This window comes from Chenopodium quinoa, unplaced genomic scaffold (assembly GCF_001683475.1).
Source record: "Chenopodium quinoa cultivar QQ74 unplaced genomic scaffold, ASM168347v1, whole genome shotgun sequence".
Classification (NCBI taxonomy): domain Eukaryota; kingdom Viridiplantae; phylum Streptophyta; class Magnoliopsida; order Caryophyllales; family Amaranthaceae; genus Chenopodium; species Chenopodium quinoa.
In genome coordinates, this window is record NW_018744080.1 from 3,101,203 (window position 1) to 3,118,094 (window position 16,892).

Here is a 16,892-nt window from a genome sequence, read left to right on the forward strand (position 1 = left end):
CTTGATAGGCATTTGTGTTGTATCTTATGGTATTGCTAATTCTAAGCCTGTTTTGAATTCAAATGTTGTTCCTTTTTAATTTCTAATTTGATCTGGTATATGCCTATCAGTTCGTACTAATAATTTTGGAAATTATTGTGAATAATTGTAAAGGGAAAACTAATTTGGATAATTAAATGAATAAATAAAATACTATTTTTTTTTTGGAGAGAGGTAGAGAGGGCTTATATTATTATAATAAGTCAATTTCCACCAAAGTTATAATACTTAGCGGAAATGATCCAATACAAACAAGGTTCTTATTGGTTTATAAAATTTAAGTGTGAATAGTTGTATGAATAATTTGAAGTTGTTGAATATATGGAATCCTATGTAATAGTAGTGGTTTTGATATGAAAAAAGAATAGAGTACAAATTAGTTTAGAAAAAGTTGTAACATTATATTAGGCAAAAATAAAAAGGAAAGATTTGAGTCATCAAAGGATGTATTTCAGCTGGAAACCTAGGCAATAGTAGGTCATGAATAGTCACATCAACAATGGATAAAAACTACAAATTTTTCGTTTTGAAAAATTAAAAGGAAAGATGTGGGTCATCAAAGGATGTGACGAATTATATTGTGAATAATTTTTTTCCCTTTTTTTCCTTTTATAATAATTTCATCTAGTGAAAGACATCTTTGTCTTTTGCATGAAATCAACCAAGGTGAAAAGTGTTGTAATTTTTGTTTTTTTGGATGAAATAACTTGAAATTTGGAGAGATTTTAACACAAAACTGAAAATATTGTACGGGAAATACATCATGAGGCAGATTTAGATTTAATAGGGTTTAGGGTATAGAGGGTTTACGGTTTAGAGGGTTAAGGGTTTAGAGTTTTAGGGTTTAGGGTTTAGTGTTTATGGTTTAGGGTTAGGGTTTAGAGTTTTAGGGTTTAGGGTTAGGGTTTAGGGTTTAGCGTTTAGGGTTAACAATTAAGTGTTTAGGGATTAGGGTTTAGAGTTTAGGGATTAGGGTTTACATATTTTTAGGGATTAGGGTTTAGGGCTTAAGGGATTAGGGTTTATGGTTTATATAGTTTTACGGTTTAGGGATTAGGGTTTATATAGTTGTAGGATTTAGGGTTTAGGGTTTACATGATTTAGGGTTTATGTATTAGGGTTTAGGGTTTATGGTTTATATAGTCTTACAGTTTAGGGTTTAGGGTTTATATAGTTTTAGGATTTAGGGTTTAGGGTTTAGGGTTTGTTTGTTCGATCCATTCTTCATAAGAATTATTTGTCTTCGGACAACCTCGGTATTTTTCTTCGAACTATCTCGAGCTTTAACTTGTTTTTAAAAATGTTGATCGATTTGGTGTCGTTATAAATTTGTCGTTATAAAACCGGTCATGATGTTGTTCGAGTTCGAGTTCTGTTCATTTAGAGCCTTTTTGTTTAACATTGTTATCCAACCTTGTTCAAGAGTAGTTCACAAACGTATCAGATCAACTAGGGTTTTACTTGTAATTAGATTACTAATCTGACTTATCATCTAGGGTGTCAAAAAATTGAGTTGTTCATATAACAACTCAATTTTTCAGTACCCTAGATTACTTGTAATTATGTTAATTTTGATTCAAACTGAAATTTTTAATAGTGAATTTAATTATTAGCTTGTTCGATTTGATATAGTATAGATATTTGTTGTCTAGACAACCAAGTTTAAATATTGTAAAATACTAGTGTAAAATACTAGTTTACATCAGTAGACTAGTTTGAAGTTTGAATTTGCTTAAAGTTGAAGCTAATATTAGACACTAGGGTAATAATAGGGTTGAATTGGGTAAGAATAGGGTATTATTCGGTCAAGATGTTGTGAGCTTCAGCTAGACAAGCAAAATTGCCTTATTTTGTTACTAGTTACTTCTTCGGTTGCACTTAGGGTAAGAGTAGGATTTGATATTAGGCTTCAGCTGGACGAAATTGGTTAAGTTTGTGCCTTGTCAAGTTATTAGGGAAAAGAGGTTGGATTAGGTTCCTTAAATTGTGAATAGTCACATCTGTAGTGGAAAAAGGTTGGACAAGGAACTACTCCCTAATTTGTGGGTTGCACTACTTCCCAACGTAAACATCTTCCCGCCCAAATTTTGGTTTTTATTTCCTTAATTTTTTTTTACATGTATTTAATTTTTTGAGGATTATCCAATTTGTTTGTCAATTGCAAGACATATAACCAACTTTTTTAAAAAATAATTTTAAATTTGTAACTTTTAAGAGGTTTATGTAACTCGAAAGTCCTTTTGATATTTCGTTCTCTTATTTTTTTTATTTTTTTTTATTTTTTTTTTTGCAATAGCTTATTAGTTGACTAACTATTATTTGTTGTACACTTGCAAGATAAATATCATTCAAAAATTCCTAAGATAAATAGCTAGCCTACGATAAATAACCTAACCCAAATTTCATCTTTTATCTCGTGCCCTTTAAATTTTTTTAACAATTGTAAGTATAATTTAAAAGTCCATTTGTTATATCGTGGCTATAAGTTGTTTTCAATTTTAATGTAAATCGGAATTCGGCTCCCTTTTTGTAATATCGTGGATTTTATGATATATTTTAGTTGGACAATTTGTTCATATGTTCACTATGTGTATGGTTCTTCTTAATTTGTTCCTTAACATTTATAAGTCCAATTTTTAAAATTGGTCTATCACTGTCACTATTTTGTTTATATGACTTTGATTTAGCCTATGAAGTTGTGGATTAATTTCTTTCGTAGTGCATTGCAAATTAGGTAATGGTAATATTGTTTTTGGATGTCATGAATTGGATGCTTTGCTAGCAATGTATGCTTTCTATATTTTGTGTTATTAGTGGTGAAATACCATTTTGGAGATGTTTAACTTATGTAATTTCTCTAGGATTTCTTTGCTTAATTATTAGTTGGTAAACTTGTGAATTTATGTTTTGTTTCAACAACTTACTAGACAACTATTTGGTGAGTTGTTGGAAAAATTATAGTTGATTTTACTGCTTATATTTTGATTGTTGGAAGTAATAATGAATATAAATATTGCTATTTTAAAAAAAATTTAAAATAATATTGAGTATTATATTTATCATCAAAACTATTCTTTCAAATAACGAATTATTATAGCATTTTTAATGATATTATCAGCCCAAAAAATTACAACATATTTTGATTGGGATTTTGGGATCGTATCCAAATATCCGATTTATATGCATTAGATAACAGAAAAGTAAAAGATTGCATTAGATAACTGAAAAGCATATCATATTGCATTTGAAAACATAAAAGCAATTTCGGATTAGGACAGACAAGAATGCCCAAGTCCTAATACAAAATATAGGTTCTACACTTTTAAAAAAAAGCAACAGTTCGACAAAAGGAAGCCGAAAACCGGGTAAAATACATGAAAACCAAGTACACAAAACACCTAAACTAGCACTAGGTCTACAACAAATATCGGAGGATTTCATGTCCTAAACGTTATGAAAGCACCTTCGTTCTCTTGAACATTGTAGTGATCGAGACACTGCCTCAGCTTTCTTATAAGGGACTCAGTGATCACACCTTTTTTTCTTTCAATGTATAATTCCACATCGAACTCAGTGTCAAAGTTTTGGAGCACAACAACATAATTTGTCTCATGGTAATGAACTAGCCAATGCCTTGCAAAATCGATTGAGACATTTTGCATAAAAAAAGTAGAATAAGAAAACCGTGATTTCACTCAATTAGCTCATGCCATGTGAACAAGTAAACTTATCAAGGTCTTATAATCAAGATACTTACAATAGCTCCTTTACGAAGATAGGATGCAGTAAAAATAAATCGGAAATTTGGTGAAGGGAAACCTTGCGCAAGATCATCAATCCATTCATTAGTCTCGATCATTTTCGGAGAAGACCTCAGATTAGCCGGTATACGCCCAGTACGTCTTTTACTAGAACTCCCAACATCTTTACCTTTTCCTTTTCCTTTGCTTACACTTCCCCTTGAAATCTGGACTACAAATGCATTGTGCCCTGAGTAAGTGAAATACAAATTGTCCCCAGAATTTAAGCAATTGTCCTTCACAAACTCAGGCCAACCAACTTCTAATATAGTTTTCCAGCCATTATTTACATTCTCGTCATCTTCTTCATGCACCATAGTTATTTTCCACTCTTTAACACTACCATGCAACAATATGCGTACACCCAAAGAACCATTGTCTAAAACCTCTCTGAACACACCAGGAATGGGCTGAGTATACAGACACATTCGAATTAAAATCAGTACAGATGATAATTAGAATAGCACCAAACTAGAGTGTAATAAAAAATAAGACTACAAACTAAAACGAAATAAGATGAAAACTCAGGTTATTTCATACCAGGCTTCCTTGATACTTAATTCATGATAATTATATACTCAAAACTTAATATAAACACTTCCTTGATACTTGATACTTGATACATGATACATATATGTTCATTAGAACAACACCCAAAAAGATAATCATTCAAGGACAATTAAGTGTTGCAATTGTAACAACTTATAATAAAAATTCACCCAACTTAAAATCTTTGATGCTCAAAAGCATACTACTCAACAGTTATAAAATATAAGAAATTCAACGTTAACACAATTAGAATAGCACAATCCAACTTAATTGTTGCAACACTAATTAAAATAAATGAAAATTCTGACTATTTAAATCCTTACCACGCTACGTTGATGTTCAGTAGCATACTCAACAGTAAAGGAGGCAGTGAGTGAAGCCATAGAAGCCTTTATGCAAATGGAAAATCAAAGACTTAGCCCTTGGCTATTATATAAAAATTCTTCAGAAAAGGTTATCACCGTACTAAAATACTTTAATATATCTTTGGCAGAAATCAATAAGTAAGATTCTTTTCCAAAAAACTACACATTCCCATCAAAAATTCAACATAGTAATAATTATTCAACATAGTAAGAATAAGAGGTCAAAGTAGATATGTTTTTTGTCATTCATATGTCCATTCACAATAAACTTCTATACATGCATAAGATATTCATGATATCTTAACATAATTTTGTATGTTATATTTGACAATAATTTATATCCTAGGAATTTGAATAAATATAATTTAATTGGAATTGAATAAATATAATTTAATTGGAATAAATAAATTGAATAAATATAAATTAATTGAAAAAAAAACAAATATTAATAGAATATTAAGACATATGCAAAAGTTATTTAATGACATTAAATAAATTATGTAATTTTTTATATGGGCCATTACAAAATTTTTATTTTACAAAATTTTATTAATTAGATTGTTAGTGAAAATGAGTCCTTTATTACTAATTGATTTAATTTTTATTTTTTCATTTATATTAATAATAACCCTGGCCATAAGCTATTTAATTACTAAAATTTGAAGTGACGTAAACTACATATTAGTCAAGAAGTACATTGACTTAATTGTTCAATAGTGTAAACGAGTAATTCAAGTATTATAAATTTTGTACATAATAAGTAAAGTACAACAACACTAATTTTTTCTGACCTAGTAAGTAGGGATAGCAACGGGTCATAATTGATAAGATTCCACTGTCAAGAATATGAGAAAGTTACTTGCATATTCCTTACCGATAATCAATTATTACACTCAAAATTTCAATGACACAAATCATGATAGGTAGAATAGATCAAGTAAAGACATTAGATCACACAGTATCTAAATCTGAAACGAGAACACCATTAACAACACAAAGTTTCTAAATCGAGTTCACAATTAACATAAGTTTATACATAAAGTACAACATTACCCTCAGGACAACATTCACCATAATAATAAACTCAGTCTAGTGTTTGGATCACACGTTTTAAGCCCACATATGTGACATCTCACAAATCCAGATTAATTAGAATAAATGGGAGTTCGTAGAATATTCCTCTGTCAGTGTCTGCAGAGGAAGTTCTTCACATGATACTTGAACTTCAGTCGAAACATTCCAAAACTCAGCATATGGGTTATGACCCTTTTTATGCTTCACCTGCAATGAAAGAATGTTAACAACATATAGAATGTTAACAACATATAGCAGCTTTGGCTTAAACAGCTTCCAGAATGTTACCGGTAACTTTGTTTTGATGTTGGAGCTACTTGGTTGGGGTTCAACTGACTGACCTGATTGTCACAGTCCTGCAAGCAAGTATAACATAAGAGAGTTAACATATCCAGAAGAACACATAAAATAAAGAAAAAATAAAAATTTCTAGTGTTACATGTAAGACCTTTCTTGTGTTAAGCTTGGTGGTATTGTAATCTAACTCAGCACGAGATTTGTTCCAAGATCCCTTTGGACGACCTCGAGGTTTTTTTTTTAATTATTGGATCTTTAACTCGATCATTGTTGGTTGTGGATCCTTTACTGATATTGGGGTTAGGTCTGGCACAACCGGTGTTCGGTGTCACTGCATGGGGTGATGCTTGGTGAGTAGATCTTGGTGTGATTGCTTGGGGAGTTGATTGGTGACTATGAGTTGATCTTGGTGTGAATGCTTGGGGAGTTGATTGGTGAGTAGGAGTTGAACTTGGTGTGGTGGCTGGTTTCGGTAATGCAGTATTCTCCATCAGTTTTGCGCGACTTGCTCTGACCTCTTCGCGTAGCTTCTTAACTGCTGCTCGGACGGTCTCTACTGTGTCATCATCTACTGCAAACGCTTCCTCGCACAAAGATTCAAGATCAGGTAGCAAGGTATTGTACCTTTTGCATTCCTCTATTTGACTTGGATCATGGTATGCAACTTTGAATCGGGTGTGCCTCCTAACCACATCTTTCCGCCATCGGGAAATTACGTACTTGGGGGGAATATCTTTGACCTTATTCTGATCCCACACTCTTATGACGTGCCTGCATAGAATCCCATCCTTCTCAAACTTACGGCAGTCACAACTACATTCTTTTGTAACTGGATTGAATGTCACTGAGTAAAACTTGTACCACTCAGTCACTACATCTTTATTGGTGCCACTTTTCCTGATCCAAACTCGATCTTCAATCAAGTACTGAATTGCAGTGGCACTTATAATGTCCTCCACCTTCGGAACAACATACAACATTCGAGCACATTCTCTTTGGACTTCCTGAAATTTTGCATTGGTGTAAATTTTTTGGAAAAATCTCTCCACTTTAAATACACTAACAAGACGCCTGATGTATTTGCGATCCCTATCATCAGCATCAATCTCATCATCCACACGCTTTTTCAGAGCCTGAGAATATTTTTCAGGAAATTCATAGAGTTTAGTGTGCCTATTAACAAATCCATCAAAGAACCTATTAATGATCTCAACCCTCTGCATCGTTTTCATCCCAGCCCAAAAGTACTCTTTCATATACGCAGGCACCCACATGTGCCTCTCTACAAACAACTCTTGGAGCCATTCATTTTCTTCCAAATCATACAACTTCATTGCTTCACACCACCTTTTTTTGGAATTCATCTATTGTGAAGCTGTCGTATATCACATTAGGATTCTTGAAATCGTTATACCTAGACATGTTTCTAAGGTCAGAATGTTTTCTATAACTCATCAGGACCTATACTAATGTGTATGTGTCAAACAGCTTATAATCCACAGCTTATAATGCACATGTAATTAACCGAGGAAAAACAAGTCACAACCTAATCCAAATCAGTTAAACATAATTTTATAAAGCAACACAACCTAATCCAAATCATCAAAATTCCATTAAGAATACAAGAGACATATAACTCATTAGCCTATCACAGAAATTACTTACTTGGCACACTTCCCAAGTTTCTTAGGAAATTTCCTCAGTATATGCCATATACACCATCGATGTTGGGTGTTGGGCATAACTTCGTCTAGTGGCTTCCTCATTGCAGCTGCTTGATCAGTTAAAATAGCTGCGGGAGATTTGTTGCCCATACAAGTCAGCCATTATCGATAAATCCAAGCAAAAGTGTCACAGGCTTCGCGTGAAACAAGAGCACATCCTAACAACAGAGAATGACCATGTTGATTCACTCCAACAAAGTTAATAAATGGGAGATCGTACTCATTGGTGAGACAGGTCGCATCAAAACATACAACATCTCCAAAATCTTCATACGCTATTATACTCCTAGCATCAACCAAAAGTACATCCTTCAAACGACCTTCTTCATCCAACCTATGAGCATGGAAAAATTTCAGATTGTCAGCCTGCATGTAGTCAAAAAACGCCATCATCGCTTTTGCATCTCCACCCGCCATCTTCGACCGTTTATCCTTATAAACCTCATGTTGCATATCCTTAACATTAGGCAAATTTCCATTCTCTGTGCTCATACATCCACGAATTTGACTAACCGGTACTCCAACCTCATAATAATTAAGCAATTTCTTACGAACTGACGGCGTCATCTTCTTCATACGATATTCTTTAACTAACTTAGCCAGAACGGGGTCCAAGGTATGAGTATGCTCCAACTCGACCGTTATTAAAACCCAAAGCCCTTCACGATTAACACCGCCATAAATCCTAGCTTTGCAATAACATTTTTTCGACTTCCTTCTGCCCCTAGCAAGCTCATCCTCCAAGATGTCACCATTCTCATTAGCAACACATCCGCCAATTTCCATTAACTTTGCCCTTTTCTTTGCCTCACGATTTGCCCTCATATTTAGGGCACCCCAACATTCACACTTCTAAGTCATTCCCCTTCTCTTTTTCTTAATCGTGAATGCACTTTGAACCCTGCTAACTCCAAAGCCACATTGCTCTGCGTATGATTTATAATATTCCTCTATTTCTTGCCAGCCATTGAACACCATTCCAACTTTTGGAGGTTCGATAGAGGTCATCATAGACACCTTGTTTGTGGAAACAGTTTCAGGGGTCTTTATGGTCTGAATTGGCCCAATTGGGGAAGAGGTCTCCCCCATTGGTGTAAGGGAAATGTTGTCCAGCTTGTCTGTATTAGGGCCTATTTCAATTAATGCCCCTATCTCATCACACCCCCCTAATTCATCCTCAGCTGCCAGCAACTCATCCATCTCTGACCTTCTTCCTAAATTACTACTAACACCACAGGTCACTGTAAAGACACCAGTAGAAATCCAGCCAACAACAGCCAAAACAGTAGAAATCCAGCCAACAAGAACAGGAAGATCAGACCAGTAGAAATCCAAAAACAAGATTAGGTCATACACACATCTAGTCAATCAAAACCACTATATAATTAAACAAGTTCGCAATCAAAATTCAAAGGAAAATTTAGAAAACCTGTATTTATTTAATGTGATTTTCAAACACAAAAAAAGACTATCAGAACACTCCCTAACTCCAACACACTATATAACAACAATGTGGCCAGATTATGATATTCTTTAAGGTAATTAAAAAGATATATAACAACATGAACACCAATTTCACCAGATTATAGAAACAATTTCACCAATTTACACACTTCATACACAAATCAAGCAGTCAATAAGGTACATAACACCGATTAAACCTACATTAACACCAATTTCACCAAATTACAACATCAATTTCACCAATTTATACACAAATCAAGCTCAAAACAAGCAAATTGCAAGTAACTGAAATGAAACAATTAAAAGCTTAGTATATTTTGACCTAACCTTCGAAGCAACCATTTACAACAGCTGGAGATCCATGGCGATCTAAACCATGAAAAAAGTGAGGAAAAAGTGAGGAGGTGCGATTAGAGGGGGAGAAACAGTTGGGAAGACAGTGGAGAGAGAATAAAGAGGACGAGCAAAAGTTGGTGAGGGGGGAACTTGACGTCGTTAGTTCACCTCAAACCCCAACATTTACAAAATATAATAAAATAATAACAAATCTCATATGGCAAGTGAGATATCCGAAAACAAAAAATCACGGAGAGTAATTGGGCAGCCCTTTTTTTTTTTTTAAGTACATTAATTGGTTTCTCGCCTAATTCTAATACGAATAGCCTAATAAAAATATGAAGGGAGTTTAGCAACATAGCATAATATTATAAACACTTTATCTATACATGTAATCATGTAAGATAATTTGATTAAATTCTTTGTATTTGTATCTCCAATACTTTCATATACTTAGGGATGTCAATGGGGCAGGTCGAGTAGGAGACTCGCCCCTTCCCTGCCCCATTAGGGTGGAAATTGGTCCCGGTTTTGCGGGTGGTGGGGCGGGGATGGGGATAAAAACCATACCCGCCATGGGGCGGGATAGATTTTAGGTTGACCCGTCCCATCCCCACTTCATACCCGCTCCGCCCCACCCGCCCAACTTCGTACCCGCCCCATATCCATATATATTATGACATATAAATTATTACTATTTTAAATATAAATTAAGTAAAATAATATAGTAAAAGTATAATACTTTGTAATATACTTAAATTATAAACAAAAAAAAAGTGTAACTTAACAATGATTTTTTTTTTAATTATTATGATGTAATATAGTTGTATTTGGAAGGTGGGTATTAGGTGGGGATTAGGTGAAGGTGGATATCCAAGTAGAGGTGGATATCCAAGTGGAGGATGGGGCGTGGATGATTTCGGGATTGTACCCGTCGAGGCGGGGATAGGAATGAATTTTGGACTCGTCTCGGGGATGGGGGTGGGGATGAGAATGTTAGGTGGGGGATGGGAAAGCCAACATCCTCCTCGCCCCGCCCATTGACATCCCCTACATATAGTATCATAATTTAGGGAAAAAGTTGACTAAATATCAAAATGGGTTTATCAGTCTTGTCCATTAAGTGTAATAAACAATTTTAAATACTTATTTGATAAAAAAAAAAGTATAGATATTATACTAATTGATCATTGATTTTTAAAAAAATTATATGGTATAAGTGTATAATATGTAGATGTAGTTTCTAATATACTCATTTGTCTAACTAACTCTTTGTCTATATTTCATGTTCCATTTCATTATATACGCAATATAAGAAAATAATAAATATGTCATAGATGTACTTTGTCTATGTTATTTAGTAATACATTTTTTTTCTCTTTTATTGATTAAATTTAGTGAAATAACCGAGCATGGCACGTGACCTAATCTAGTTGTTCCTCCGTTTTTTAATACTTGCAACACTTTTCTAAAATAGAAATATTACAATACTTACAACACACTATAAGTGGAAAGCTATTTTTGGAAAAAAGATGTACTATTTCCCTTATTTAAAGCACATGACCCACTAAATTACACTATGAACAACCACTCACCTCATTTTATAGTGTACAATATCATGCGAACTCCACATTTCTTAATTATCGTGAAAAAGAATGTGTTGTAACTATTAAAATTCGGAGGAAGTATGTATAGATTTATGGTCAAATGATAAGGGTGTTATAATGAGAAGGATCAGAAGTGATCTGATCCGTTCAAATAAAAAAATCTAATAGCTCTCATTGCATGCTTCATTAATGGCATAAATGTAAATATCTATTTTTTTCTACTTCCTTTTTATTTTCCCCTCTTCGGTCCTTTCTCTTCTTATTTCTTCCATGTTCATCTCTCTTCCCCATTTTTTGAGCTCTTTGAGTTTAGACGCTCTAATAGTAACTGTTAAGGAGAATCAAGTAAAAGTGAAATTTATATATGCTTAATTTTAAAATTACATCTACATTATTATTGTAAAATTTGCGCACATTTCTTAACTGATATGTGCATATTTATTGCGTTGAATGTGCAATTTTTTAAAATAAATAGTGTATATTTCTGAAGATGTTCCAACTGATAAATCCTTAGTATTACTTATTAGGTTTACAAGTTACTCATGACGATAATTACTTTCTCATCATTTCTAATAAATAAAGGTTAGAACTTTGATAAGCTTCAATGGAAATGAGAAAGAAAGAGTGCATCACAACAAAGAGGAAAAACAATGAGAAAATGAAAGTAAAAAAAGTTCATGTGCATATTTTTTTAGTCAAACTTACATTTTTTTTTAGTTAAATGTGCATAATTTATAGGGGGGAAGAAAGAGAGTTACAAGAATGAAGATCAATCTTCAAAGAGAAATGTTGTGGAAAAAGTGAATATAAAACAAAATAATAAACGTGCATGATTGACCGGTAACCTGCTGAAACGGTATTTTTTTTAAAGGCCACGTGTCAGTACATTTTTTTTTTGAAACCAAGCTAGGAATTCATTAATTATAAATCAAAGAGTCCATCAACACGTAGGGAGCAACCTCTTGGAGACATACGGAACAATCCTAGCAAGAGCATGAGCGACAGAATTGCCATCACACTTAACATGAGACCACTTAACATGAGAAAAATTAGAGCAATTAAGAAGAATGTCATCTAGCACTTTATCAATATCTGCAGCAAACGTAGCTCCTTTAGACAAGCCATCCACTACCACCTTGCAGTCTGACTCGAGGATGATGCTCCTTAGGTGAAATCTTCTGCCCAGCTTGAGTGCAAATAGAATTGCTTTGGCTTCTGCCACTTTAGGAGTCCAAAAAGCACGAGCTCTTCGAGTTGCAGCGAAGATAATGTTTCCCTCGTGATCTCTTGCAGATACCCCAAGCCCAACCCACCCCTCCTCTGCTAAAGATGCATCAACGTTTAACTTGATTTTGTTCGAGGGAGGAGCAGACCAGTGATTCGGACTAGCAGGGGACTGAGTGAGAGCGGATTTATAAATGCAGGCAGCATACTTCCCTGCTCCTCAACATAACGCCACACTCTATTCACGAGTACATTATTTGGGGTAGATTTGTTGCTAAATACTTTCAAGTTTCTCTCCCCCCAAATACACCAAGCCAGGTAGAAGCCTCTCTGTTTAGTTTTTGCATCAAGCGTTTTCCAGCTCACCACCAAGTCACAAATCGAATCTACAACACTCCAATCAGTCATCTGTTCGCAACAGTAATCCACCCATTAATCTTTAACTCTTGGGCAAGCAACAAGAGCGTGATGAGCATTCTCACTATTGCACCGCAGACATAGGGTAACATCAATCATGTGCCTATGCTGGAGGAGAGCACAAGTAGGGAGTGTAGTGGTGCACAGGCGCCAAAGAAAATGCCTCACTTTGGGGGAGACATCGGCCTTCCAGATTTCTACCCAAGCTTGGTGGAATTTATCAAGTTCACACCCCTTGCCTAGGAGGTAAGCCGATTTCACATTGTAATCCCCATTTTCGAAAATGCCCAGCACAATTCATCATCAATATCACTCTCTCTAAGTGGAAGATCCAAAATACAATGTGCATCTCGCTCATCAAAGACCTCCTCAATAAGCTCCGTCTTCCATTCTCGCGTATCCTCATCAATTAACTCGCTCACCAAGGTTAAATTCGCAACCTCACTGCTTGTGACATACCTCCCGGCCTCATCAGCAACCCAAGGGTCGCACCATATATTAATTTTGTTTCCATTCCCCACATTCCAAAGAGTGCCCTCCTTAACAAGCACCTTTGCAGACCAGATACTTCTCCAAGAATAGGACCCCCCAAAGCCAAGAGAGGAGCCAAGAAAGTCACCATTGGGAAAGTACTTTGCTTTGAACACACGACCAAGGAGAGAAGTAGGAGCTTTTATCAACCACCACGCTTGCTTCCCAAGTAAAGCATCATTGAACACCGCCAAATCTCGAAACCCCATTCCTCCAAGACACTTCAAAGTACATAAAGAATCCCAACTTTTCCCGTGAATTTTCCTCTTTCCGTCTTTCGACCCCCACCAAAATCTAGCCATCGCTGAATGGATACGTTGAATAACCGAGCACGGAAGCTTATAAACCCCCATCAAGTAGGTGGGATAGCTTGAATGAGTGACTTGAGCAAAATTTCCTTCCCGACCCGTGAGAGAAATTTCTCCTTCCAACCCTGTAGTTTATTCCAAATTCTATCAAGCAATGCTTCAAAAATTGTTTTCTTTTACCTCCCCACAATGGTTGGGATACCAAGATATTTCTCATGCATGTCTATGATGTGTCTATTTTATATAGTATTTTACTCCCGTCCCTTGGTCGTAATTAGTAGTGTTTTTGGCTCTTTAGAGCCACTTTTATTACTAATTGGTGTTTTCTAGTGTTTTCGTAGATTTGGTTGACTTTTACATGGATTTATGTTTTTGGAGTATTTTCCCGAGATATTTTGGAGCAATCACGAACATTGGAGAAGCACGACCAGATTCTATAGCCCAGGGCCGGTTAGAGCCATCGAACCGGTGATTAAGGGCTCGGTATAGGTGATACCGGGGCATTTGGACCGAGTATTCAAGACCGGAAAAGGAAACCCTGATTGGCCCGAAGAATTGGAGCCCAATCGTAGTCCGAGGCTGGCGCCCGGAGGCGCGCCCGGCCGGACGGGAGAAGCTAAGGCTGGCGCCTGGTGACGCGCCCGGCCGGGTGCAAGATTAGTATTGAGGAAGCAAAAAAAGGCGCGCCCGATCGGGCGGTGCCTCGTCCGATCGAGCGCGTGTATTTATTAGGGGACGATTAGCGTCGTTTTAGTTTGTTTTAGTTTAGGATTTGTACGGAGTATAAATACTCCTCCGTAATACGATTTTACTATCTCTCTCTCTCTACACTCTCTCTTTCCTTTTACTCTTTCTTTACTATCTTAATTGTTTTCTTAGATTCTCTCTCTTAAACCTTTGTTCTTAATCTAATCTTAATTCTAGATTTATTTTGGTAACGATTTCTCTACTCTTAATCTTAGTTGTTGATTTCATTCCTTTAATCATGTCTTGCTTTATTGCTTTGATTATTTTAGTTTCTATTATGTGTGAGTAGTTTTATTTCTAGGGTTTATGGGGATCCATAAATAATATGAAGGGGTAATTTATTGTTGTTAATTATCAATGCTAGATTAATTTCCTATTGATTGATTTAATGCTCTGTGACTAGATTAGGCCTGATCTTTTATGCATGAGTTTGAAAATATTGATTCGAGATTCGACAGATGAGAATTGATGTTTAGGTCTAGTTTCAATAGGCAGGTTAATTTATAAATGGTTTAGTCAAGATTCAAGAGATGAGATTTAATGCCGGTAGATTAATTCTGTGATTGTAATACGTAGCGAAAGCCCTTTACGATCTGGTTAATTGATGCATTGATGATTGACTATTATTGATTTTTGATATTGCATGATAACTTCTTATTGAATTGTTTTAACGCTTTACAATTATGGCTTGTAAAAGTATAGCAATATTGAATTGATGAATCGAGCAGATGTTAATTTAATATTAAAGGCTATTTTCAATAGGAACTTAGATCTAGTAAATTGCGAGAGCCTGTTAAATCTATGTTGATTAATAAATTGCGAGAGCCTGTTAATCATGTTATTTATGCAATGTTAATGATTGATTATTATGTTTTACCCTGGAGTATTATTTATTGGTGAACCTATGCCCTAGATCCTTTTATATATTGTTTTCTTCCTATTCTCAATCTTTGTAGTTTAGTTTATTACTCAAATATAAATATTGGTTACTTCATAATCTAGATTATATTAGTTAATTAGGAATAGAAAGACTTGTTTCCCTGTGGAGTTCGACCCTACTTCCCTATCTACTTTAGTTAGAGGACTTAGGTATTTACTTTTGATTAGGGGATACGACTTTACCCTGTTAGTCTACTTGCCGCATCTTCAAAACACCCATCAACTCGGACCTTTGCTTTACACTGACCCCTTTACTAAAAGACATCTCCGACTTTTCATAATTAATTTTCTGCCCGGATGCTTGTTCATACTAGTTGAGAATGTCAACTACAAGTGAGCATTCTTGTAGGTTAGCCCTTATAAAGAGGAGACTATCATCTGCAAATAAGAGATGAGAGACTTCAGGACCATTTCTGCTCACCTTAGCCCCATGTAAACACTTGTCACGAACTTTCTTTTACAACATACTAGAAAAAACATCCGCCACCAAAATAAACAAATAAGGAGAAAGAGGATCTCCTTGCCGAATACCCCTAGTCGGGATTACCTCACCACAGACTCCTCCATCGATAACGAAGGAGTAGAAAACCAAACATACACAATCCATGACCAAATTAACCCATCTCCCATCAAAGCCCATAGTAAGCAATAATTTCCGAAGAAAACCCCACTCGACCCTATCATACGCCTTACTCATGTCCAATTTCAAAGCATAGACCCCTTCTTCCCCTTACTTCGATGCTTCATGGTATGAAACAACTCTAAGGAAATCAACGCATTGTCAGTAATAAGGTGCCCCAGAACAAAAGCACTCTGATTCTCGGAAACAATCTTGGGTAAAATATTCTTAAGTCTAAGAAAAATAGACTTTTAAACCAGTTTATACAGTACATTACATAAGGCAATGGGGCGGTAATCAACAATAGTGGTCGGTTCATTGATTTTGGGGATAAGGACAATATTAGTATTGTTCACAATTCGTGGAGAAGTCAAGCCATGCAAAATACTACTAACAAAAGAAGTAATTTCATCACCAATAATATGCCAAATTTTTTGATAAAAAATAGCATGCATACCATCCGGTCCAGGAGCCTTACATGGGTGCATTTGCTTGAGAGCCAGAAGGATTTCCTCTTTGGAGAAGGGTCGCAAAAGCTCAACATTGTCTTCATTTGTGATCATCGCGCTAATCGAGCTAAGGACATAATCCATGGTCTCATCAAGGGGGTTCAACGTCACAAAAATACCCTCATAATGTTGAGTGATAATTTTTTCAATTATTTCCTCATCATCCTGCCAATTACCATCACGATCACAAATTCCATCAATCCGATTTTTTTCTTCCTTCTTTGAGAAGCCTTGTGATGGAAATATTGTGTATTTTTATCTCCATCCCGGACTTTCGAAACTCTACTCCGAATGTACCAATAGGCCTCAAGCTTTTCATTTAAGTCGTCCAATTGCTTCTCCA

The 16,892-nt window shown here is 35.3% G+C and overlaps 2 protein-coding genes across 4 annotated transcripts; both read right to left on the bottom strand.

Moving 5' to 3' along the window:
• Nucleotides 1–5,658: 5,658 nt before the first annotated feature.
• LOC110691503 (protein FAR-RED ELONGATED HYPOCOTYL 3-like) lies at nucleotides 5,659–9,906 on the bottom strand. Of its 3 annotated transcripts, XM_021868439.1 has the most exons (5): nucleotides 9,640–9,903; nucleotides 7,790–9,089; nucleotides 6,276–7,538; nucleotides 6,116–6,183; nucleotides 5,659–6,034 (listed from the first exon to the last, which is right to left on the bottom strand). In XM_021868439.1, exon 3 carries the CDS (start codon nucleotides 7,486–7,488, stop codon nucleotides 6,313–6,315), a length of 1,176 nt encoding a protein of 391 aa, XP_021724131.1. In that variant the 5' UTR covers nucleotides 7,489–7,538; nucleotides 7,790–9,089; nucleotides 9,640–9,903; the 3' UTR covers nucleotides 5,659–6,034; nucleotides 6,116–6,183; nucleotides 6,276–6,312. The 3 variants fall into 3 exon arrangements, with proteins under 3 accessions (XP_021724131.1, XP_021724132.1, XP_021724130.1); XM_021868440.1 differs by lacking the exon at nucleotides 7,790–9,089 and having other exon boundaries at nucleotides 9,640–9,906; XM_021868438.1 differs by having other exon boundaries at nucleotides 7,790–9,903.
• LOC110691370 (protein FAR1-RELATED SEQUENCE 8-like) lies at nucleotides 7,951–8,673 on the bottom strand. Its single transcript, XM_021868288.1, has one exon. The coding sequence runs from the start codon at nucleotides 8,671–8,673 to the stop codon at nucleotides 7,951–7,953; it is 723 nt and encodes a 240-aa protein (XP_021723980.1).
• Nucleotides 9,907–16,892: the final 6,986 nt, after the last annotated feature.

Excerpts from the sequence above, each read along its gene's own strand:
- LOC110691370 (XM_021868288.1), bottom strand. The coding sequence starts at position 8,673 with ATGAGGGCAAATCGTGAGGCAAAGAAAAGGGCAAAGTTAATGGAAATT.
- LOC110691503 (XM_021868440.1), bottom strand. The coding sequence starts at position 7,488 with ATGAATTCCAAAAAAAGGTGGTGTGAAGCAATGAAGTTGTATGATTTG.